At 43.9% G+C, this 26,803-nt stretch overlaps 1 protein-coding gene across 1 annotated transcript in view; it reads right to left on the bottom strand.

Annotated features, from left to right (window-relative positions):
- Positions 1–26,803, bottom strand: part of RREB1 (ras responsive element binding protein 1) — a 387,040-nt gene that overhangs the window by 167,015 nt on the left and 193,222 nt on the right. Inside the window, 2 exon segments of the mRNA XM_030208824.1 lie at positions 16,927–17,140; positions 23,251–23,360. Of these exon segments, the coding sequence (XP_030064684.1) occupies positions 16,927–17,040 (114 nt within the window). The 5' untranslated portion in view covers positions 17,041–17,140; positions 23,251–23,360.

Below are 26,803 nucleotides of genomic sequence, written 5' to 3'. Positions count from 1 at the left end.
CCTCTCGGTGCCGATGCCTGCTGGGTGCCGGATCCCTCGGCGACCCAGAGCTCTCGGTGCCGACATGGGGAGGAGACCGGTGTCGATGCTTCTTCGACTTCTTCCGAAGCATGTCACCGGAGCTCCCCGGCACCGACGAGGAGGACGTAGAATCCATCCGTCGCTTCCTCGGGGCCGAGACCGAAGAGGGTCGATCCCGGGGGGGCTGTACCGCAGGAGCCCTCAGGGTAGGAGGAGACCCACCCGAAGGCTCACCGCCACCAGCAGGGGAATGGACAGCCCTCACCTGCACTCCTGACGATGCACCTCCGTCCGACGACATCAGCAGACGAAGTCTCGGTACCACCGACGTCGATACAGTCGCCCGATGCCTCGGCGCCGATGCAGAGGTCCGATGCCTCGATGCAGTCGATGGAGCGGCAGCCAAGGAAGATGGTCCGGACGCTGACGACGTCGATGCACTCGATGCCTCCGGTGCCGATGCCGACGAAGAGCCCGAGAACAAAACGTTCCACTGGGCTAATCTCGCTACCTGAGTCCGCCTTTGTAACAGGGAACACAGACTGCAGTTCTGAGGGCGGTGCTGGGCCCCTAGACACTGAAGACACGCAGAGTGCCTATCAGTGAGCGAGATTACCCGGGCGCACTGGGTGCACTTCTTGAAGCCGCTGGAAGGCTTCGATGTCATGGGCGGAAAAATCACGCCGGCGAAATCAAAAGCCGAAATGGCGAAAATTGAAGCACCAAAATTTAGAGGGAGAAAAATCTCGACCGAGGCCAAAAGAGGCCTACCCCGACAACGAAAGAAAACTTACGTGGCAAAAACTGAGAAATACGGGAAGGGCAGAAAACCCGAAAGGGTCTTCCGGAACACTACCGGAGCGCTTCCCGAACTTTTTCAAGGAAAAAAAGGACAAAAACACGTCGAAAAGGACGCGCGAGGTCGACTCTCTGGGGCACGAACGGCGTAACACGACCGTACCGAGTGTGGACGAAAGAAGACTGGCCGGCTCGAGCCGGTTTCGGGCGGGAAGACGGCCGCGCATGCGCGGTGCGCATGGGCGCGCGAGGACTAGCAAAGGCCTTTGCTAGTAAACTTTCCGATGGAGGGGGCTGCCGAGGACGTCAACCCATCAGTGAGAACAAGCAGCCTGCTTGTCCTCGGAGAATGGCATTTATGTGCAAAGAGTTACTTCCTCAACCCCCCTCCTCCCAACCACGTTCTCAGCTGTGAAAAAGACAACTTACCTGTATGGAGGCCAGGCACTATTTAAAAGCTAGTTTTACATACAGAAACACATGCTCATCTGCATGAAGAGGACAATTCTTCAAAGGGATGCATATGCGGAGCCTACCTTCCTTTATACACCACTAGCATAACTAGGTATATACACACATATGTGCTTAAGCAAAGAGCTAGTGTAAATGCTCACGTGTAATGTAGTATTGTAAGGTGTGTGAGCTTTGCCCAAGCAAATGTCCACATGTGAAATACACGCTATCAAAAATGTATGTATTTAGAGAAGAGAGCGTAGCTACATTTTTGGCACTTATGCAGCTATGTGCACACATACATGCATATATGCCACAAAAAATGTTTCCTCGTGAAAATGGCCATCTTTGGTTATCCTATGAGAAACATTTTAACTGTAGCTTGTGTATAATAACAGCTCTTAAGGAATATTATTGGAGGGGTCCTAAGGAAATAAAATGTATTTTTAACTTTGTTTCTTTTAACACAGGTGTTTACTGCTGGAAATTTGGCATTGGCTGAACCCTGAAAACAACAGTTGAAGCCATCTATGTCTCGAGCTCTTCAAAAGTTGGATTTTGTTTCCAAATATCCAAATTGACTGCATTGAGGCATGGACGTTTACCTGCTTTTTCTAATGTCTGGCATGTTTATGAAACATGGAGATCCATATCACCTTTAGGATCCTGTTCCTAACTGGTTACTGCATTCCTGTGAGGGGGAAAGGTTGTGGGTGGTATTGGGTGGGAAGAGGGGTTTGTTGATTGTTATACTGATCTTGCTATTGTAATGACTGCACTCTTTTTCAGTATGCTTTACTAAAAAATAAAGAAAATGTGGGAACCCCCCTCCCCCCAAAAAACTTTGTTTCTTTTCTTTTCAGTTTCACTTTTCTTTTTTTCCCTCCCCTTGCCTCTTCAGGGCACTGCCCTCCTACCTTTCTCCTCTGTTCCGTTACAAATCTCTCTCTCTCAGCCAGATTCTTCCTTTAGGTCTTCCTACAGCAACCACCAATTCTCCACAAGCTGGGCCCTGCTGGTGGCAGCCACTGTGGCTCTCCGTGGACTGAGTGGTAAAGTGTTCCATATCAGGCAACAAGTTTTAGATACCCAGGTGCCAAATATTTTTCTCATAGTCCCTCACCAGAAGTATATATCAACAGAAAACTTGGTATCTCAGGTGGATCATGTGGTATGAGCAGGTCAGTTGAAGCTTAGATTGTCCGACAATTACATTCATACTTGTATCTTCAAGACTTCTGCACTATTGTGTGGGCAACAATGTTGACACGGCTGGATTACTGCAACACAATTTATGTAGGACTACCTGACTGCAATATATTCAAAAAGTGGCTGTTTATATGGTTACATATAGGAAACTTTGGGACAAGGTTGTACCACTTCTTCATGGGTTACATTGGTTACCGCAGCAAATTCAAATTAAGGTGTGCTCTTTGGTGTTTAAGACTCTTTGAGATATAGGCTCCGGTATTTGAACTGTACAAATCAGGTCATTAGTTGGGTTTCTACAATTCAGGTAAATTAGCATTACCAAACTCTAAACTTGGTCCAGACACAATTGTGGAATAAATTGCCAGGGGAGTTAAAGGTCGTTCCGGATTATATTAGTTATACGCAGCAGCTAATAACGTGGCTTTTTTTTTTTTTAATATTTTGCAAAGTGGACACTGATTGAGGGAAAGAAGGCTAGGTTGGGGGGGAGGGGGTGAAGTAAGGATTGGAGAAAAAGATACGGGTGGAAGTGTGGTTATTTGTTTATTTTTGTTATATTTCATTGTTTCTACCCTGCACAGTACGACTTTTGGTTGAAAGTTGCATGCTATAAGACTTTGTGTTAAATTACATTTACTTTTATCTGTTTCTAATTTTCCAAACTTTGCAATCATCAACCTAATTAGATGCACAATAACATGATCTATGTGGGCTTCTTGGTTGAGGGACAGAGGGTTTGAAGACATCTGGCTTTAACCCATATCCCACAATGCACTGAGAGGTGTCTACAAATCATGCGACTAGGCACCCTGAAAGGAGCATTTACCTACCATATCCAGCGATTATATAATTACACCCCACCTTGAGTCAAACTACACAAGTATCTCAAGCTTTTGGAGCTCTAGACTAAAATGCACCAAAGCCTTTATAAGACAGGTTGTTATTCTCAAAAATCGTGAATTTGGTTATGGCTCGGGCTGTTGGCTAATTACCACCATTGTTCAGTTAATAAATGAAGACGCTCTTTTTAAGGCCAAAATAATAAAGGTCTTAGGACGTCTCCATTACAGTAAGCTAATCCTTTGTCTTTGGACAAAAAGCAGGTTGGTCAGAGTCAACAAAACAAGATACTTTGTTTGGAGACAGAGGACGACAGGGTGATGGGGAAACACTTCTGCAGGTTCAGTGTGATGCAAAAGCTCCTGCCCTTTAGTTAGGATTATGAAAGCAGAATAATTACTGTTTCACCTTGAAGAAAAGGGGTCAGATACATAGTACAGCTCAGTCACAGCTTATGAAGTATTGATTCTGGAGTTGTTCATTTACCAGAACCTAAACTTTCTCCAGTACCAAAAGGAGGGTTCGTTGGTACATACTATGAGTCAACTAAAATCAAAAGACAGGTGAAGAAACTGCTGACACAGCAGGATTGAGGGCATTTCAGTAGCACTGATAAGTATAAAAAAAAGGAAGAGGTGTTCTTTCTTGCCAGCTGGCTTTGTAAATCTGCACTCCTGAAACCATGCTGGTGACATCGTATTTCCTAGAAACAAACTGAGCAGTTTGATAACTCTTCCTGTTTTTATTAAATGAAAATCTAGCACCAGGCCTTTCACAAACAGCTAATGTCAAAGATACAATGGCATTCTGCAAAGTCTTGCTGCTGATTTTTTTTTTTTTTGCACCTTATCCCCCACCCCCATCTTTCTTCTTAGAAAGCCCTACAGCCCCTTTTTCTTTCCTTTCCTTTTTAGGCAAAGAAACTGCACTTGCGGCGAGTTGCAGGCCCAGACCAGTATGTTGCTTTCCAAACCAACCCATCATCTGTCCAGACAACAGCTCAGGTAAAGACAGATTAACTGCAGCTGAGAGAGAGACAGCAGTAAATGGAAATCATGCTTTCAGCTTAGTGGAACAAACAAGAGGCTGAAAGAACATGTACAGTGGGGGAAATAAGTATTTGATCCCTTGCTGATTTTGTAAGTTTGCCCACTGACAAAGACATGAGCAGCCCATAATTGAAGGGTAGGTTATTGGTAACAGTGAGAGATAGCACATCACAAATTAAATCCGGAAAATCACATTGTGGAAAGTATATGAATTTATTTGCATTCTGCAGAGGGAAATAAGTATTTGATCCCCCACCAACCAGTAAGAGATCTGGCCCCTACAGACCAGGTAGATGCTCCAAATCAACTCGTTACCTGCATGACAGACAGCTGTCGGCAATGGTCACCTGTATGAAAGACACCTGTCCACAGACTCAGTGAATCAGTCAGACTCTAACCTCTACAAAATGGCCAAGAGCAAGGAGCTGTCTAAGGATGTCAGGGACAAGATCATACACCTGCACAAGGCTGGAATGGGCTACAAAACCATCAGTAAGACGCTGGGCGAGAAGGAGACAACTGTTGGTGCCATAGTAAGAAAATGGAAGAAGTACAAAATGACTGTCAATCGACAAAGATCTGGGGCTCCACGCAAAATCTCACCTCGTGGGGTATCCTTGATCATGAGGAAGGTTAGAAATCAGCCTACAACTACAAGGGGGGAACTTGTCAATGATCTCAAGGCAGCTGGGACCACTGTCACCACGAAAACCATTGGTAACACATTACGACATAACGGATTGCAATCCTGCAGTGCCCGCAAGGTCCCCCTGCTCCGGAAGGCACATGTGACGGCCCATCTGAAGTTTGCCAGTGAACACCTGGATGATGCCGAGAGTGATTGGGAGAAGGTGCTGTGGTCAGATGAGACAAAAATTGAGCTCTTTGGCATGAACTCAACTCGCCGTGTTTGGAGGAAGAGAAATGCTGCCTATGACCCAAAGAACACCGTCCCCACTGTCAAGCATGGAGGTGGAAATGTTATGTTTTGGGGGTGTTTCTCTGCTAAGGGCACAGGACTACTTCACCGCATCAATGGGAGAATGGATGGGGCCATGTACCGTACAATTCTGAGTGACAACCTCCTTCCCTCCGCCAGGGCCTTAAAAATGGGTCGTGGCTGGGTCTTCCAGCACGACAATGACCCAAAACATACAGCCAAGGCAACAAAGGAGTGGCTCAGGAAGAAGCACATTAGGGTCATGGAGTGGCCTAGCCAGTCACCAGACCTTAATCCCATTGAAAACTTATGGAGGGAGCTGAAGCTGCGAGTTGCCAAGCGACAGCCCAGAACTCTTAATGATTTACAGATGATCTGCAAAGAGGAGTGGACCAAAATTCCTCCTGACATGTGTGCAAACCTCATCATCAACTACAGAAGACGTCTGACCGCTGTGCTTGCCAACAAGGGTTTTACCACCAAGTATTAGGTCTTGTTTGCCAGAGGGATTAAATACTTATTTCCCTCTGCAGAATGCAAATAAATTCATATACTTTCCACAATGTGATTTTCCGGATTTATTTTGTGATGTGCTATCTCTCACTGTTACCAATAACCTACCCTTCAATTATGGGCTGCTCATGTCTTTGTCAGTGGGCAAACTTACAAAATCAGCAAGGGATCAAATACTTATTTCCCCCACTGTATGTGTGTTTCTTGATACTCTGGAGTGGTGGAGTAGCCTAATGATTAGTGCATTGGCCTGAGAACCTAGGAAACTTGGTTTGGTCCCACTGCAGTGCCTTGTGACCCTGGGCAAGTCACTTAACCCTCCACTGCCCCAGGTATAAACTTACCCTCCCCCCCCCCCCCCCCCCACTAAAGCTTAGCTCGAGTTATCTGCAGCGGGGCCCATTTTATTCCTATGGGCCCTGCTGCAGATAACTCAAGCTAAGCTTTAGTAAACAACCACCTTAGCTTGTGAGCCTACTAGGGACAGAAAATGCAACTGCATATAGTATATATAAACTGCTTTGGTTGTACCCACAGAAAGGTTGTATATCAAATCCATGACCCTTGACTTGTAATAAATCTCACACCCCAACATGGGCTAGGTTTCCCAAGCACACAGTGCCTGCTCTCCAGGGTTTTGCTCTGCATCACTGACAAAAGTAATGCAATCACATCTACAACCCTTTCCTGTACCCACATCACCTAGTAGAGTTATCACTCTAACATATTTGTGTCATCTTTGAGGTAACTTCAAGTTCCAAGAGTTACTACAAAAGGTATTAAAATGATTGGCTGCTCCTTCTCCAATGCACCCTCCTGTTCCTTGGAAACCGTTACTTGTTTAAAAATTAAAACCTGGATTGTAAGAGTCAGCTTAGGTCAGTGACAGCATATTGCACTACATGAGATCCTGGGATCGATTCCCAGATCTGGTCTTCTGTTCCCGAGGTCAGACAGAACTGGGGATGCTGTGAAGGAAGGGTCACATCCCCGAGTGGGGAGGGAGTTTATTTTATTTATTTAAAAATTTCTATTCCACCTACTACTAGGCGGAATTACAAAACATACACAATAAAATCAGACAAAATATTCAAAAGCAGATCAAAAATCATCCCTCCTAAACAGCTGAAGTATCAACTCCGTGTGTGTTCAGACAAGCATGTCTTCAAAAATTTACAAAACTGAGCCCTGTTGCTACACAATCTCAGATATCTCCCCTACCCAATCTTTAAACAGCAAGAATAGTACTTGTCATCATGAAATGACTATGCTTATCTTCTCTTACCAACATTCTAACTATAAGAATTGTACCTGTCAACACGAAATGATTATGTCATAACCACACTCTGTAAGCCACTTTGAGCCTACAAATAGGTGGGAAAAGGTGGGATACAAATGCAATAAATATAAAAATAACCAGGCAAATTGTTCCGAATTTGTGGCCCAGCTATCAAAAAAGGTGGTATTCCGGGTACCAGCATATCACACTGAATTCTAGTCGCTGCATAATATGAACCCCTAATGGCCATATTTAGGGATCCAGGGGGTGAATCAGGTGGGTGCCTCTGACAGAGGACTGCCACAGCAAATGACCGAGCCAAGTGAGATAGCAGCAAATAGAAAATAGGGCAATTATGAATGAAGGCTTATAGTATCATAGTCCAACAGAAGCCAGATCTAAACGAGCTGGAAGTCTAGAGCAGGACGAGGACGAAAAAAAAAACCAATTGGTAATGCCAAAAACTAAAACTTTTGAGTTCTGCAATATGTGATTGTGCCTGGGAAAAGTGATTAAAGTAGCAGATCCAAAATGTTGAGAATGGCCGATTTTTCATACCATGGATCCATAAGCAGTATGCAAAAGTTACGCGTTTGAACTAGTATCTTGTTTCTTTCAGTAGAGAGTTATAAAAACTTCATCTATGTGCCTTCATCAGCAAGAGACCAGTGAAACAAAACAGAGGTCCAACTATGAACTGCAGAACTCAAGGAATACAATGGTGATACAATAACTGCTTTGGCAACTCAACCTGCCAATGGGGCTCACAGGTAAACCTTCAACTATTACAAACCAACCATGAAGGAGTAGCCTAGTGGTTAGTGCAGTGGGCTTTGATCATGGTGAACTGGGTTTGATTCCCACTGCAGCTCTTTGTGACTCTGGCCAAGTCACTTAACCCTCCATTACCCCAGGAACAAAATAAGTACCTGTACATAATATGTAAACCACTTTGATTGTAAACACAGAAAGGCAGTATATCAAGTCCCATCCCCCTTTCCAGGGTATCACAGCCCCCCCTCTGCCCAAGACACTAATACGGCAACCACACTACTTAAAACGTTATTTGCGTTTCTGTACGAATGCAGGACACTTCAAAAGCTGTTAAAAATGCACTTTTTTTGTTCAGGCTTTCTAAGACGATGCAGTCAGAGTACACCAGTTAATCTTTGGGGTGTTGTGTGGAATAATGAAGTAATTGTTGTTTATATGTCTGTTTTTATTATTATGTATGTTACGCTGTTAACTGCTTAAGTTTAAGTGGGGTATAAGTTTTATAAATAAATAAATTGTTAACTCTGAAGTAGCTTCCGAAATGTGGATATATATACTACATTAAGGAGGTCATTTTAGAAGCAATTATATGTGGAAAGAGACATTTATACATGTAGATGAAATAAATATGTACATGGCGATCTGAAAAAAGCTCAAGGATGCAGAGATTGGAGGGGGCACAGTTTGGACATGCTGAAAAAATTTTCATGTCGTTCCCATTTTACAAGTGGACTACATTTCTATGCCAGCTTTTTTACTTGTTCTGTGGCACGCACAACTGCCAACTACCAAAGCATTTGGACTGGGGCATCTTCCAAGAAAGCAGAGGACGCCTGTGGTGTTCAAAACCATCTCAAAAAGAATTAAGACAGAGCTTAATTGGCTTCTCTTGTAAAGTAGCACATACACATGTACGTGTCAGCAAAAGTACACGTATACTGGGTAAGCACAAAGGCATGTACGTGGCAGCCCTTACACACGTAAAGCCCTAACTGATGCAGCAGTTCTTCTGCAGGTGTGAGTTTGCAAAACACTAACTAGTAGCACTGGCAAATACACATGCATCTGCTTTCAGCAGAGCTTTTTGTAAATACCAAACCTAACCTAGACATCCCATTTCCCATGTAGAACCCCTATACAAAATGGGTTTTCAAGGCACCAATACTCAAAAGATTGTCCAGGTAAGCTTGGGAGTTCTCAAGCAAATCTTTACTTTCTAATTTCCCACCCCATGGACCAACTAATTTGATGTCTGGCCAAAACTGAACCAAACTTTTTGTCTATTAGATTGTAAGCTCTTTGAGCAGGGACTGTCTTTCTTCTGTGTTTGTACAGCGCTGCGTACACTTTGTAGCGCTCTAGAAATGTTAAATAGTAGTAGTAGTTAAATATGGGAGGAGCCAGAGGCATGCTGGTGGCATGATTAAACTTTAATCAACTACAACATTCAGTGTTATCCAGTTAAGCCAGGTCAATTTTTAAATACTCATAGGGCTTGCAGGCTCCTGGGTAAGTTGTGCATGCAGGGCCTGCAAATTCATTTTCTCTTCGGAAATCCAACCTGCAAAGGTGCAAATACATCCATGAAAAATCCACCCGGGGCTTTCAAAATGACTTTCCTCTCTTCAGACCATTCTCTGTCTCCTAGTTTTGTTTTGTTTTTTAGGGGGGGGGGGGGGGGTTGGACACAAGTAAAACTATCTGCATTGCTAATTGTGGTATTTATCTTTTGAAGAATACTATACACAAGAACCTGATTAGCTCCTTTGAGACAACAAAATGAGTTCTCCAAACCCTCTTCAAAAATGATTTTTTTTAGTATATACAACTTTGATTATATCTAAAAATATTATGGGTCTGAAATATTATGGCAACGGTGTTTTGCTCACAGCAGACGGAGGTATTCCTGGATATTCAAAGCCAGGACCTGTGCAGGCTTCGGCTTTAAATATTCAGTTATTTTTAAGCACAGTCGCTTAACTCGATATTCAGCACTTAAGTGGTCATGGGTTACCGCATAAAGGGTTTTGTTTGTTTTTTTACTAAGGTGCGGTAGCATTTTTAGCTGGCCCTAAACGCCGAGATGCCCACAGGAATATAATGGGTGTCTCAGTGTTTAGCGCCAGCTGATTTTGAGCTAAAAAGGCGCACCTTAGTAAAAGGCCCTCAAAAATAGGACAGACTAATGTGCTAAACCTGGCCACTTAAGAGCTGAATATCAGCCCTTAAGCAGCCAAATGCTAATTCTGCCCCCTGAATGCCCTCAACATAGCCTGTTTTGAGATAGGCGCTAACCACAAATTTCAGCAGCACTTAGATGAAAATTAGCAGCTAGCCCCGACCAAGATTTAACCAGTCAGCGGACAGCTAAATCGCTTTGAATATCGGCCCCTATGTCTACAGGTACTACTTCATCTCCTGAAATATTTAAGGTTTGGTTAGAAGTGTTATACTTAGACAAATCTGCTTCCAGATTTTATACATTTGTTATCAAACGTTCCATTGATATCAATGTGTTACAGCACATTTGGGCGATAGACTTCTTTTTTCAAATGAACAATGGCCACTTTTTTTTTTTTTTATCTAAGATCAATAGACTGCTAGCATCTGCTTCAACATTACAATCCTTATATTTCATGATGCATAGCAAAACAGAAATCTAATGTCATTTCCCCTACCTCAACGCAAGCCATGTGTGTGTAGTGCTTCTCTGGCTGCAGGCTCTTTGATTGCTTTGCTTCCACCCACCTGGGTCTGCTCCTCCTCTGCCTGGCTTTCCTTGCTTCTCTCCTATTGGTCTTCCGGTTCCTCCTTCCCCCTGCTCTTGTCCTATGGCTGTGCCCCTTCTCCCTGCTGATGTCAGACGCCAGCACTTTTATCTGCTGAGCTCACCCTAGACTCCTTGCTTCGGCTTCTACTTTAGTAGGTGTTACTTGCTCAGTAGTGTGCTTCTCCTCTACTTTGTTCTTCTACTACTACTACTTATCATTTCTATAGCGCTACTAGACGTACGCCTGTACACTTGAACATGAAGAGACAGTCCCTGCTCAACAGAGCTTTACAATCTAATCTTCGTTACTGACTCTGCCTGTACCTGGATTACTCTTGTGTCTGCTGCCTGCCTACTGACTGACTCTGCCTGTACCTGGATTACTCTCATGTCTGCTGCCTGCCTACTGACTCTGCCTGTACCTAGATTACTCTCTTGACCTGCTGCCTGCCTACTGACTCTGCCTGTACATGGATCACTCTCTTGCCTGCTGCATGTCTGGCTGTCACATTCATCACCCTGCTTCCTGCTCCATCTCGTAAACCCTGCAGGCCGCCCAGACCTAGGGGCTCAACCTCTGGGGAACGGCGGTCAGCGCAGGTGAAACCTGGGGTTGTCCAGCCGCCAAGCAGAACCTGGTCTGAGTACCGGGCTTGGCAGTGCTCTACTTGGTACAAGAACTCACAGGTCTAACATCTAATCGCTGTTGGTTTGTAATGACAATATAGAACGTCAGAACACATGATTTATTCATTTGCTAATCTACAACCATTATGGCCTGCAGTATGGTAGCACATCTCTTATTATGCCTATTAGATCTATATTGTCATACAAAATTATTACATTTTGCTGTATTTGTTTACCTGACCATCTTTCTATTCAAAACAAGTAGCTTTTTGACATTTTCATGTCAGTAGCATTAAAAATAGCTTTTTCTATATGGAAAAATAATTGTAGAGTGAACTTTCTGTTTTAGTGGAACTCAATATGTTTATTTTATAAATATGAATCTAACATTGCTGAAAAATCAAAATGTATTGTTAATCATATAAAAGTATAGGAACCTTTCAAGTTATTTTGTCAAACTTCATATATAAGTTATATATTATATATTATCATATCAACGTATGTTTCAGTTGTTTGTTCATTACTCTTTTGTTCTTTAAAATTCAGTAAAAATAGATTTGAACTTAAAAAAGAAGCTTCTGCATTTTGAACAGCATGGGTAATATTAGGGTGAGAACTGAAATTTTCACAATAATTGGCAAGGACAAAAAAAAAAAGTTAAATTTCCACACTTTTTGCTCACCTCTAATTATGACTAAGTTAATTTCTCAAAGGCTTAATGAGATCCTGAAATTTGCCTTGGGCAAGGTAATGCACTCCTTGCCCCTTCTTACTGCCTAAACAATAATTAGTCTGAAAATGTCTGACCAGGAGTTCTACAGGCTGATTTGCTGACCACAAGAGAAGGCAGCATAAGGCTTTTAATGACCAAGAAGTGTCCCTTGCCCCTCTGTAACCTGTTCTTTTGCTGTATAAGATCCAAACACTCTGCTCTTAGCCAATGAAAACAAACAATCGTGTATTCTGTTGTCATAATAATGACCTCCCTCCAGGTCAAAATAGCAGGTTTTTAACTTTTCTACATAAAGACACACCAAGGACAGTTACATTGCCCTCGATGTGAGTTTTAGTATAAGGAGACTTTATACTAAATCAGTAAGGGCACATCTGACCCCAGCAGCATGCTTAATGAGGGCAGTTCTATAAATGGGCACCTATCTGAAGTTTACTTTTCTTTTTAGAATACTAATGTTGCAGTGCAAATACAGGTGTATAATTAGGTGTGACCACTTCCACCAGCCATAGAGCTGGAATATGCTCACACCTAGATTGCTAAAAAAGCCCCAACAGATTACACTATTCCATAATTTATATGCGTTAACTGTGTGCCTCGTCCATGCTCCACTCAGACTCCACCTTCAAACTACATGCCATGGTGACTGTTGTGGTTGGCCAGGTCTTGCTGTGTGCGAGTACATGAAAGCAACGTTTCATGCTATAGTTTTCTTCAGCATATGAGAATACATGCCATGGTGTTTGGGCACCTTTTTACAGAATAGAATGTAGCCAGAATGTTGACATTTATACAAAGAGTTTATGTGTGTATATGTATCCCAATCATTTATGTAGGTTCTTGGCACTTAAATGCAGGGGCGTAGCCAGACTTCACGGTGGAAGGGGGCCAGAGCCCGAGGTGGGGGGGCACATTTTGATCTGCCACCCCCCCTGCCACTCCCTACCCACTGCTGCAGAAAATACCTTAGCTGGCGGGGGTCCCAACCCCGCCAGCTGAAGCCTTCTCGAGCACCGCCGCATTGCCTGCCTTGCTCTCTCTTCCCCCTCACGTCATGCACGCTCCTTTTAGTGAAACTGAGCATCACTAAAAGGAGTGTGCATGACGTGAGGGGGAAGAGAGAGCAGGGCAGGCAACGAGGCGGTGCCAGAGACCGGCGCTGGACAAGGCTTCAGCTGGCGGGGCTTGGGGACCCCCACCAGCAAAACCAGGGGCCTGAAGGAAATTTGGGGGGGGGGCCACGTAACTATGCCACTGGTTAAACGTTGGGACCCTCTCTTTGTAAAAATTATCCCCAAAATGTCCTGGCTGTAATTGGTGCATGAAAGCAAACAAGGCAAAAGACAAGAAGCTCAAAAAGCAAAACAGAGAATGATAGAGCAGTGCTGCTCAGTTTCACTCTCCCAGTCCTTCAGGGCAACTCACTGATAATATGGTTCCAACTGTCAGTGGCTGAACATGTCTAATATCGAGCAGAAGCATAGCCAGGTTTTGATGTCAGGGGAAGCAGACATTTGTAAAACAGGCACCAGTGTGAGGCTGAAGAGCCAAAAGAGAGGGGAAGGGTTAAAATCTGCATAGGCACAGGAGGGCTTTAATTCAGATTTTTGAAGAGGCTAAAGTGGGACAGAGCTGGGAGGGATGGTATGGCAGGTCAAGCTTAAGTCCTTAGGGTGGTGACACCTGTATCAGCAGTAAAGGAACAATAGAGGCATTTTTTAACACAGCAGGGAAGGACCCCTTCACTACATCACTTTGGTGCAACTGCACCAGCTGTCTTCCCCTCCCCCTCCCCCCACCATACCACTGTTACTGATGGTAATATGTACACTGAACATATTCCATGGAATTATGTGCCAAAAAAAGCACTGTAACAGAAATCCTGTGTTTAATGGCAATAATAAAATGATTTGCTTAGGTTGCCAAACGACCACCAGACCACCAAGCCGCAGATATTGTAGTGTTACAAAACATTTTTGGAATATGTATTATCTATACCTAATGGTAACATCCAATGACTATTGTTAAAATGTGTACTGAAAAAATGTCTACTGTTAAAACGCTGCTACTATATATTGCCTACTCTAACCCAATAAGTTTCAAAACCTACCTACAACCTACCGTAAACTGTTATTCAAAGTATGTTTACACTAACTAGTAAGTCTCATTACAAATAAATAAATGTCACCGCACTGTAAGACACAACCAACGAGATGAATACCTATCGCCAGCCTGATCATGTACTGTACACTGTAACCGTATAATACCTTAAGGTGAATATCAATTGATAGCCTGCCTATCACGTATTGTAGAGCTCATAACTATGGCAAGCCGCATCGCAACCATATCACTAGCCTGGTCATCATGTATTGTACACCACAAAACTATTGTAAACCGCATTGCAACTATAGCTACCTCATACCAGCTGATTACCACTGTAAACCTGTTCTCTAAATATTGTAAACTGCACTGAACCCGCTGTGGGGATATTAGCAGTATATAAGACTAAACGACAACTTTGCTTTTGCTTTAACAGCATGCGTATGATTTGTATACCATTTCCTTTGAGCATTGGCAAACTAATTTTCAGCACTGTTCTGGTGGTATAGTTTCTGTACTGTTGACTTACCATGGGAGTTCGGAGCATTGGGGCCTAGGTTACTCCTCCACTCCACTTTTCTTCCAGAAACTTGTTCAAACCTTTTATAAACCCAGCTATGCTAGCTGATTTTAACATTTTATCCAGTACGAAATCCCACAGCTTAATTATGTGTTGAATGACAAAAATGTTCTCCAATTTTTCTTTAAATGTACCACTTGTGCTTTTTAAAAGTGTTAATAACACATTTGTATTTATGTATTCCATTCAAGATTTACAGACCTCTATTATAGCACCCCTCAACACTCTCTTCTCCAAGCTACAGTGTCCTCACCTCTTTAGCCTTTCTTCACAGGGGAAAGGGAATGGGACTTGACATACTGCCTTTCTGTGGTTTTTTCCAACTACATTCAAAGCGGTTTACATAGTAAATACAGTTACTTATTTGTACCTAGAGCAACAGAGGGTTAAGTGACTTGGCCAGAGTCACAAGGCGCTGCAATGGGAATTGAACCTAGTTCCCCAGGATCAAAGTCCATTACACTAACCACTAGGCTACTCCTCCACATGCTGTGGAAAGTTTACCCCAAAAACTTATATTTAGTGCCATGGATTTTCACTCCTTTCAAGAATGGCAGGAGATGAAAAGCTTGGGCAAAAGGAAGAGCCATTCTAAAACAATACATAGAACTGGACTTACAGAACATTTTCTATTATTCTGCCCAAAACCTAAATCTAGCTCACACACGATCTAAGTCTTTCATAATTTTTAGCGACTTCAGCCATAACAGATAACTTGAATTATTTGACTTCCTCAAACAAGGATCAAACATCACTATCTTCTAGCAAGGAAGGGTGCTGTAAATACTGGATGGTACCCCCAAAGCTCTGGAAGGCCATGGTAGATATGCCATACCTAAACCTGTGTCCTTCTAACTGCAGCTACTAGAAACAACGCACCATGCCGAGGAGCCTTTGTGATGTGAGGCGGCCTTCAGCACACAGCCCTAGGAGTGACAGCAAAGGCAAAACCAGGTCTTCTGAAAGAAAGAAACTGGGTAATGCAGGCCACTCGGTGCAGTAGGCAGAAGTGCCACACACATCTAAAGGTGGTCTTCAAAAAAATAAAATGTAAGTAAAACTAAGAAGGGAATGTAAAGATTTAATTTGAAAGTCTGAGGCAGCAGCACCACAACCAGACCATGTGAACCACCTCCTGCCAGGAAAAATGCCACATCAGGCCACTAATGAACAGGCACATGGGAAGAAATATGTGGGATGTATATTTGATGATGGGACATCCTCTGTGTTTTCCTGACAAGGCATAATTTTAGTGTCACCTTTGCACATATATGCCAATATAAATGCATATAAACCTCTCTTACACAATTACACTACATGTAAAAGGACACATGATGGTGCAATATGCTTATTTGTATGCAAGCTCAGTATAGGCATGTTCTGGGGCAGAGTTTGGGTGGTGCATGAGTGGAATCATGATTTACATATGCACTTTACAAAACATGTGTGACCATGTGAATTGCACACAGGTACATTTACATTTGTTCTTAAGATGGTGGAAATATACACGGGGTGCAGCTACCTGCGATTGCTGCAGGATTTGTGCTGGTATTTTATAAACACACATAAGCTCCAAATAGTCTCCTTTTTGCTCTCTGAATCTAGGCGACCTGTTATAAAATTACACCCATAATGTACAGCTGTTATTAACAAAACCGTATCACTTTCAACCAAAGCCACTCCTCCGCAGCTGTGGAAGGAGGCAGTAGACATTCAAGTGAACACTGTACAGCAGTGATTCCCAAAGTATAAGCTGGGACCCCAATTGGGATTACATTATCGAGATCATAGAACCAGGGCTGCTCCCTTCCTGTGGACCTCACCTGTGACCTAAAACAGCAGTGACAGTCAGCAGGGAGCCTGTGAGTCAGTGAATGTTCACAGGTCCTGCCCCCTTCTCCAGTGCAATCATCCTGTTAGACTACAAACCGTGCAGAGTGCTGGCACACAGGACTTTGCGCTAACTACCATTACCGTCTTCTTGTTTTGGGTATGTGTGGGTCTGCTATTTTGTTTTCGTTGTCATCTGCAGTCACGTGAATTTTTAATTTAAAATGGGATCACACTGGATAAAAGTTTGGGACGCACTGCTGTACAGGTCTAAGCACTATCTAGTCTGTCAGTGGGGAACACCCCACCTGCAGAGCAGTAGGACCTTTTCTTTACCACCTTCAGAGTTGAGGAACATACCCTCTGCCTGTCCCCATCTTTACAGATACAGCCCCAGAGGCCTTTACCTGGTTCCTTCTGCCGATCCGATTTGGTGCAGGAGACTTTGATGGGGATTTGATGTTCTGCAAGTCGCCACCACTTTCAGTGATGTTCGCTATGCTCAGTGCCGCAGCCATCATGATGCTGATGGATGACAAGTCTGGAGTTTAGGAGTCTAGCAGATCTGAGGTTATTTCACTGAAGGATTTCTTCTTCTTTTCACTCTTCAGAGCCCCTAGTCTGTCAGAGAAATCAAAATCAATGCACCATGGTTTTTTACCAGGGGAAAAAAAAACCCAAGCAGCACCATGCATTGTTTCTATAAATAAATTCAACTGTAATACATGTAATGAGTATAGTTACTAACTGATGAAGCCAAAAATCAGTCATATTCCAGTTTCACTTTCTCATGGCTCTCCTCCATTTTGGGGCATAATTTTTGAATTTTTTCCATGCGCAATAAAGCTTTTATAAAATTACCCCATGGGTTTCATGCATACAAGTACAAGCAGTGACAAAACAATGCATACTTTTAACTAACTACTACTACTACTTAACATTTCTAGAGCGCTACTGGGGTTACGCAGCGCTGTACAATTTAACAAAGAAGGACGGTCCCTGCTCAGATGAGCTTACAATCTAAAGGACAAAATGTCAAGTTGGTGTAACTAAGCACATATAGGCATGTTCTGGGATGGAGCGTGGGTAGAACTTCAAAGTATGCATATTCTTTATAAAATACAAGCATATGTGCTTTGGATACAAGTCTATAAATGGGCGCCTCTTGCACAACCTAGTATTAAATATCTAACATTTAGACAACCACATTTACACCAGCCATAGACCTGCTGTAAGTGTAGGCAGCAAGAGCGCATGTAAGTTACTGAATTCTAAAAGTTGCATGAATGTGACAGCACTGCCCATGTCCCTTCCATGCCCTTCCATTTACACACTATGGGCCTTATTCTATAAAGGTTATGCTCCTAAATTTATGCTCATAAATTCAGGAGTGTAATTTATGCTCCTAAAAGTATGCTAAATCTATGAGCATAATAGGAGGGATTCTATATATGGCGCCTCAAACATCCACGTGGAAAACATTTCTGCCTAAGTGTATTCCATAAGCAGCACCTAGATTTAGGCACAGTATATAACAAACGCTTAGTTGATATCCTAGTGCCATGATCGCTATAGTCTCCTGTCCTGACCACCACCTGTTGAGCATTACAGCAGCGCCTTTGGGACCACTTAGTAATTGCATCTAAACACCATAGAGTGAGCGGATCGCTTCACCACTCATCTCAGGGGCAGTTTTCATCTCCACTTCCACCCAATTATGGAACACCTTGCCGAGAGCTGTTCAACAAACCAGAACCGTCTCAGCATTGGGAATCTACCTAGGACCAGCCTATCTCGGAAAGCCTTCTTTAAGGATTCAACATATAACCTAAAATCCTTCCTATTAACATATCCATGGACCATTTTAGACTCTTTAACCTTTCCATATTTCTTTTTTTACCCTGTTCCTTCTATCCTATCTAATTTGATTGTAATTGTATAACAACTGGTCTGGCCTGCAAAACTGTGGGAAAAAGTGGGGTATAAATGTGCTAAACAAATAAAACTAACTAAATGCATCCATTTACACCAATCAAAACATGGTGTAAAACCTGGCACGCAGATTTATGCGCACTGGGCCATATTCAATGACAACACACGTAAATTTTGGATCGCCTATGAAATGCCTACTTCCACACCCCTAGCCAAACCCCTTTTTGCCTGTGTACATTAAAATCTAGGCACAATGCATTACAGAATACACTTTGAAAGTTGTGTGCATAAATTCTAATTATTTCCAACTAGTAAAAGAGGCCCGTTTCTGTGTGAAATGAAATGGGCGCTAGCAAGGGCTCCCCCCCTCACCCCCCCCCCCCCCCCCCCCCCCGGGAGTTCCCTGCACCCCTGTCTTTGGAATTCCACACCCCCGTTTGTCCGTCCCTCTCTGTCATCCAAGTTCGAGCCCCCTTCCCCTCGGAGTTCCATGCCCCCTACCTCCATCCCTCCCTGTCCTCCGCGTTCCAGGCGCCCCTCCCCTTCGAGTTTCAGGACCCCCCTTCCCCTTGGAGTTACAGGCCCCCACCTCCCGTTCGACTTCCAGGACCGCCCCTCCCCTTCCAGGACCCGCCCCTCCCCCTTTCTCATCCGAAGACCCCCTCCCCCCTCTCGTTCCAGGACCCCCTACCCCCCTCTATCGTCCCGTGCCCTCCGAGTTCCATGCACCCACTGTCGTCCGAGTTCCACAAACCTGCGGCTCCCTCCCTCTCTCTCTGTGGCCTCCGAGTGTACGCAGGACGTGTGCTGCTGCCTCTGCCCTTCGTAAGTGCCGGCTGTTCTTTAAAACTTTTTACCTCCTGCTCGGCCAGCAACAGTGAAGTCCAGGACGCACGGACGCCGCTTTAGACTGCCTTCGCTCTCGCTTCTGTTTCAGCTGTGCCTCTGGTCTCGCCCTTCCGCCAACAGGAAATGAGGGCGGGACCAGAGGCGGGAGGAGGAGAGGAGGGCGTGGAACTCGGATGGGATTGGGGCCGTCGGACGGGAGTGGAAGGAGGGAGGGAGGTAGGGGGTCATGGAACTCGGGGGGGGGGGGGGCGATTCTTTACTCACCTCCGGTGGCTGGTGCTGGGTTCCCTTCCCTCTCACTTCCCATTGGTCCGCCCTGTAATGTCATCTCCAGGGCGGACCAATGGGAACTGTGTTATGAACAGAAGACATCCAGACGGAGGTGCAAATTATTATACAGGATTAGTGCTCATTATTGCTTAAGTGCTGTTATCAGTGCTGATTGGTTCAAGCTAATTAAGTTATATGCATTGTTACAGATTATGCTTGGATTTTGGTGCGGAACACTAGGCGCACTATATAGAATCTGGGGGAATAGGCCCTAAATTAGGAGCATAGATTCCTTTTGTAATTTAGGAGCGGAAGTTTAGGAGCATAACCTTTATACAATAAGGTCCATAAGGCGCTATTCAATAAATGAGCACGTTTCTGCCCCATTTTGGTGCCTTGATTTTGTTAGAATGCTTTTCCGTGCCGAAGTAGCGCCTAACATTAGGCACCATAAATAGAATATCCCTGTAAGTTTACACTTACCCGTGACAGCAAAACTAATGCGCCCAAGTGGCGTGTATTATGGGTATCCTATTATAGAATTAGGGGATTTAAGCACTAATATTTACTCCTGCTGCCAAGCAGGTGGAAATGTCCATGGATTCAATTTAGCAACAATTTCTGATTCTTTACCCCTAGTACTTTATAAAGGTACATAAGGCCAATATGTCTCGATTCATAGGTGCTTTCTCAACCTCCAAACCTCAGCGACCTGTTATAATTACCAAAACTAACCTAATATCCACAAATTGAACCCATTCAGGCCAAGATGCTCTGTGGTCCTCAAGAATGCACACAGCTCTAAACCCAGACAACCCAATTTCATTTTCTTGTCACTACCTTGTGTGTTTTAACTTTGAGTCAGTTATTTAACCTCCTTGTGGTCGTCTTTACTAAACCCTCTTTGGCATGGACACAGTAGGTGCGTGAATTACAGGAGTGGAGAAATTAATGGAAAAATCTTCCAAAAGAAAGAACAGTGATACACATTTAATATGGTGGGTTGTGAGGTACCATAGGTTTATTGAACGGAGATCAGCTGAATCTGGTTTGTTTCTATGATTGCCTAGGAAATTACATCAAGGGCATTTGATGGATGTGGCCTACTAGGATTTCAATGCTTTTTATGAGGTTCCACATAAGATCATCATAAATAAAACTGAGCAACCTGGGTGAGCCCCACAGTAGTGGAATGAAAGTGCATGAGGGCCAACCTAGTGGATCAACAGCACTGTGTGCATTGATAGAGGGTCTTCAGTTTGTCCCCAAGTGAGGTCTTCTGCTCTCTGGGTTGGCTTGGACTGTGGATGTCGCAGAAGCAGCATTTTATAGCATCCTGGTGGTGGCGATAGGGTGGAGTTGGAGAAAAGGTTGTAGTCATTCTTTGTCAGGTACTTAGGGGTCTTTTCCTAACATACGTATGGGGCTCAGGTATACGTGCTCAAGAGTGGGTCAGGCACAAGTCAGGAAGCACTTAGAAATTCAAAGGTGCAGTCTGTAGATAGGAGCCTGGATTTGGTGCAGAACGGGAGTCAGAACTGGTCTGCAGGACTTGAATCGAGTCAGGAAGCAGATAAGGTTGGGGCAAGGACTAGAAGTCTGCCAGAGCTGCTGGCCTGGAGTTTGAAGATTCAGAAAGCAGGTAACAGATTAGCCTGGAGGAAAGAGACTTGGCAGCAAGGCCTTTGCAAACAAGAGGCTCAGCAGCAAGTGGGAGGATAATCTTCAGGTTGCTACAAACTTCTTATCCCTCAGTAACCCCTTTTAATAGAGCCTCTACCAATCCTAGATACCCAAGGATGTGGCCTTGAGGATTATCTGAAGCAGTCTTCTATGCTGCTTCCACTTCTTGACTGGTTTGGAGGTTAGAACTCCCATCCTGAACCCTGGGGAGGCGATCAGGGGTTGCTGCCCTGATATCACTTGTGTGGCATCTAGTGGCCAGATTCAAGGCTCTCAACCACATGGTTCTAAAAGAAGCCCTGATGCACAGCCCCAGGCCCAAAGGCTGTCACTGCAACGACTGGAGTAGGCATGTTGAGGGATCGGGTATATGAAGCAGGGAGAAACTAATCCCTGGTAAACTATGAATGTTCAGGGCACCAACCCTAGCTCCAATGGTGCTTAATACAAGGGATAGGAAGAAACTGGAAGGTCAAAGAAAATGGGCGTTGGGCAGGGAACAGCACATCATAGGTATCATTCTTCAAGGAGCAGGCATATACAGGCACTTGGAATGCCCTCCCGCGGGAGGTGGTGGAAATGAAAACGGTAACGAAATTCAAACATGCGTGGGATAAGCATAAAGGAATCCTGTGCCGAAGGAATGGATCCTCAGGAGCTTAGTCAAGATCGGGAGGCGGGGATAGTGCTGGGCAGACTTATACGGTCTGTGCCAGAGCCGGTGGTGGGAAGCAGGGCTGGTGGTTGGAAGGCAGGGATAGTGCTGGACAGACTTGTACGGTCTGTGCCAGAGCCGGTGGTTGGGAGGCAGGGCTGGTGGTTGGGAGGTGAGGATAGTGCTGGGCAGACTTATCCAGTCTGTGCCAGAGCCGGTGGTTGGGAGGAGGGGCTGGTGGTTGGGAGGCGGGGATAGTGCTGGGCAGACTTATACGGTCTGTGCCCTGAAGAGCACAGGTACAAATCAAAGTAGGGTATACACAAAAAGCAGCAAATATGAGTTATCTTGTTGGGCAGACTGGACGGACCGTGCAGGTCTTTTTCTGCCGTCATCTACTATGTTACTATGTATGTTACAAGGAGTGGAGGAGTGGCCTAGTGGTTAGAGTACTGGTCTTGAAATCCAGAGGTGGCTGGTTCAAATCCCACTGCTGCTCCTTGGATCTTGGGCAAGTCACTTAACCCTCCATTGCCTCAGGTACAAACGTAGATTGTGAGCCTTCCTGAGCTACTACTGAAAAAGGTGTGAGCAAAATCCAAATAAATAAATACGATCTCTTCTATGACAGGGGCAGCTGACTTTCTCATCAGGCACACTTCACTCTGCTATGAGAAATAAGAACCAACTGGGGGTGCTAAATGCAGCACAAATGACAGGTCTTGGACACATCAAAGAGGCCTGTTCAATACAGAGCTGGCACCTATGCCAAGAGATTGTACCCTCTCTGGCTTCTCACCTTTGGCACCCAAATGCAGAAAGTTAGTGAATTCTATAAGTTTATGCGCTATTCCATTTATAGGCATCGTTTCAGAACAGTGCTTGGATGTTTTGCTGCAACTTACCCATAACAGTCACAGACTAATGCACACAAGTGGTGCATAAATGTGGGTGTCCTGTTAAAAAATTAGGGGATTTATGCACCAACTCCTGCTGCCAAGCAGGCAGAAATGTCCATGATTCAACGTAGCAACCACTTCTGGTGGTTTACCCATAGTATTTTATAAAAGCACAGAAGGCCAATCTATTAAATAGGTGCTCTCTCAACCTCCAAACCTTGGTGACCTGTTTTAAAGTTACCCTCTTTGTGTCTAAAACTAATATCCACAAACTGAACCCATTCTGGCAAAGATGCTCCAGGGTCCACAGGAATACACAGAGCCCTGAACCCAGAGAACCCAACTTGATTTCTGAGTACCTGAAAAATGTGGAGCATATTAATTTGTACACCCTAAATCAGGGATTCTGGGTTACATTCCAGACTCTCACAGCTACACTGTACCTCCATGTTGCTGCTCTGGCTGCTGCATCATGTGAAATTTGTCTCCTACGTACTGTTCTTCCTCACTCGCACACTGGCAGAACACGAGTCTTTGGTCATACGCCACAAAACTAGGAGAGTGGAGAAAAAAACAATAGAGATAATTTGAATGAACACAGTAGTCACCTTAATCCATGACCCCTAGAGAGCAATAATAGCACACTTTCAGACCAGCAGGCTACATTGGGATTTATTAACAACCAGGGATCAGATTCAAGGATTGTGCAGAACACTCCCGGCACTGTTTTTTTTTTTTTGTTTTCCAACTTAAATTTATGCCTTACATGAAGGGGAAAGAAAGGGAAAGAGGACTTTATCTACTGGGTTTTTGCAACTACATTCAAGTGGTTTACATAGTATATACAGGTACATATTTGTACTTGGGGCAGTGGAGGGTGTACGATGACAAAAGCACACAAGCAAATATTATCAGGATTTTTTTTTAGAGCTTTCTGGGCAATTCTCTCATTGCAGAGTGGAGGACACTGAGGCACATTTTGGGCAATGCTAGAATCTGGCACAAGTACAAAATACGTTACAGCTATGAATGGCCACAATCTAAGGATATTTTAGCACCAATCCTTCAACCTTATCCTGTGTTATTTATTTCCACAGTTATTTCTCCAATCAATTGAAAACTATATTAAAACAAAAATAGGGCTCAATATTCAAAAGTGTTAAACTGGGCAAGAAAGGCTTGTGCCTGGTGTAACCACCCTGAGTGGGTAGGAGGAGATATTCAGGGTGCTTAATCAGACAGCACTGCTGAATATTTTCTCTGACTGCCGTGGCACTTTGTGGTTAGTGCCAGGATGATCCATAGGAGGAGACAGTGCTTAATTGAATAGAGGTGATATTCAGTCTGCTAATTAGAAAATGAAGGGGATGACGTCGGGACAGAAAAAAGGCTGTTCTACTACACAATCTGAATATCAGGTGGTGCCTAGGTAATTTCAGGGTTTCGGGGATGACCTGGACAAGTCCACGACGTCGGGACAGGAAAAAGGCTGTTCTACTACACAATCTGAATATCAGATGGTGCCTAGGTAATATCAGGGTTTCGGGGATGACCTGGACAAGTCCACCCCAGTGTCCAGACAAGGTCTGGCACTGAATATCTGGACTTAACGTAGCCTGTGGCTCTCAGCAGCTTAAAAACTGCCTACTGATGTGGGCTGAAGGGCAGCTGGATAGTTCCAAACAAGGGACCCGACACCATTTGTCTAAATTGGCATTTTCTTTTCAAATTTAGCAATTCATGTTCCCTCAAGTCTCTAAGGGGGTAATTCTATAAAGTGGATGCTAATATTTGCATGCCAAAATGTTTAGAGTAATGGTATGTGTCCAAGAGAATCCACCTACTTCAAGATTCACCTTTCCAGTCTTTGGTATCCGTGGTCAACCTTCCACCTTTTCTTTTTACAATTTTAGAGTAATGGTATTACATACATTCATGTGTAAATTCCACATCTAACCACAATTCTGTAAAAATATATGCATATCTTAAACAGTGCATTTTTACAGGTGGGCGCACACACAGGCAGAGTCTGAACGGGACTCACACTTGCACACATAAGTTACAGAATCCTATAAATTACACGCAATCCAGCTTATATTCATGATATTTAACTGGCCAGAAACAGCTTCTGGCTAGTCAAGAGCACTTAGACTACTAAGCGCTAATATTCAGTGGGAGATAGCCGGTTATCTCCGCTGAATATTACTGCTTAGCATATACCCCTGGATTCTATATAGCGCGCCTAGAGAGCCACGCCGAAATCCAAGCAGTTCTATAACAGTGTGCGTAACTTAATTGGCTTAACAAGCTTATTAGCGTTGATAACAGAGCTTAAGCAATAATGAGCACTAATTGGCAATAATTAGAATTTACATGCACAACTCGCTAAGCATATTCAGTAATGCGCCTAAATTTTAATGCATGCAGGCAAAAGGGGCGTGGTTATGGACAGGGAAATGGGTGTTTCATGGGCATTCCAAAATTTACGTGCATTGTTATAGAATATGGCCCTCTGAACCTAAATCTACATGCTGGGATTTGTGCCACATTTTCATTGGTGTAAATGGACGTGCATAGTTTTAGGCGCTAGGGTATCGACTAAGCGTATTCTATATACCGTGCCTAAATCTAGGCGCAGCTTATAGAACACGCTTAGGTAGAAATGTTTTCTGCGCTGATTAAGCGCCATATATAGAATCTAGCCCATAGCGGTTAACCGGCTATATCTCATGATATAACTGGCTAGCCATAAATATTCAGTGCATCGCCAGCTAAGTTTAGTGGCCAAACAAGACCGCCTAAATAGCAGTCCTATCTTTGGCCACTATAAACTTAACTGGTCAGTGCTCACCATTAAGTTGGCCAGTTAAGTTTAAACCGGCTGAACCCCCCCCCCCCCCTTCCCGGATATTCATTGCTAGTCACTGGAAATGGCTCGGCATTGATTATCCGGGCTTAGCGTTGATCACAGCACTTAGTCAGCCTGCCTCAGGTCAGCTGAATATCGGTTGGAATATCTCTAGCATTGAGGTATGAGAGCATACACCTGCTCTACAGCTGATGTTTAAGTGCTCGTGCCTAAATTAGAGGCATGTAATTCACCTAAACCAGTATTCTATAATGAAAAGTAGGTGCCCTCTGGATGGTTATATAGAGACACAGTTATAGAATTACTCCCTTAACAGACCAATTTACTAAGCTATGTTAGCTGTTTAATGTGAGAATTACCATGAACAGTTACTGCAGTGCGTCAACAACTAACCTAAAACAGGGCATAGAATTGGGGGGGGGGGGGGGGGGGGGGAGGAGAGCACCTTTCAGTTAATGTGCAATATCTGCCGTGTTAACATCACCTCAAGAAGTAATGTTTAACAGCATTACATTATCTCCTGTACCATTAATACATGGTTAATAAAGGTTTCTCTTGTTAACTGCACCATAAAATGCTGCAGACCCCCCACCCCTCCGCCACATATACACACTAATAAATGCTAGGATTTACAATTACCACACAGGAAATGTAAAAGTTTAGTGCAGCTTAGTACATGAGGCCTAAATGTGCTGCAACCAAGACCATGTGGCAACTATAGCTTCACCTGCCATATACGTGGTACATGGGTCATTTTTCTTTAGATTTCACACTGATACGGCTGAAGTATATAGTGTCTCGCTTATCTGACTTTTGCTTAGCCAACGCTCTGGACTATCCAACAAATCCCAGTGATGTCACAGCATTGTCATGGAGATGCGCACAGGTTTCTCGTTCTCCTTCCCAGCATCATGTTTAGTTAAAAAGCAGCCGTGCTAGAAAGATTCTTGGGCCCATTAAGTTTTAAACTCTTTTTTTTTTTTTAACTGCTTCCTCTTTTGAAATATGCATTCAGTATATAGTTATTTTAACCCTCATCCACTTTTTCTGTACTATCCAACTTTTAGATTACCCAACAACCCGTCGATCCAGTTTACATTGGATAATCCCAGACTCCACAGGCTGTA

Source organism: Microcaecilia unicolor, chromosome 1, assembly GCF_901765095.1.
Source record: "Microcaecilia unicolor chromosome 1, aMicUni1.1, whole genome shotgun sequence".
NCBI classification, from domain to species: Eukaryota; Metazoa; Chordata; class Amphibia; order Gymnophiona; family Siphonopidae; genus Microcaecilia; species Microcaecilia unicolor.
The sequence above is the reverse complement of the archived record's forward strand: the minus strand, read 5'-3'. Positions and strand labels throughout refer to the sequence as shown.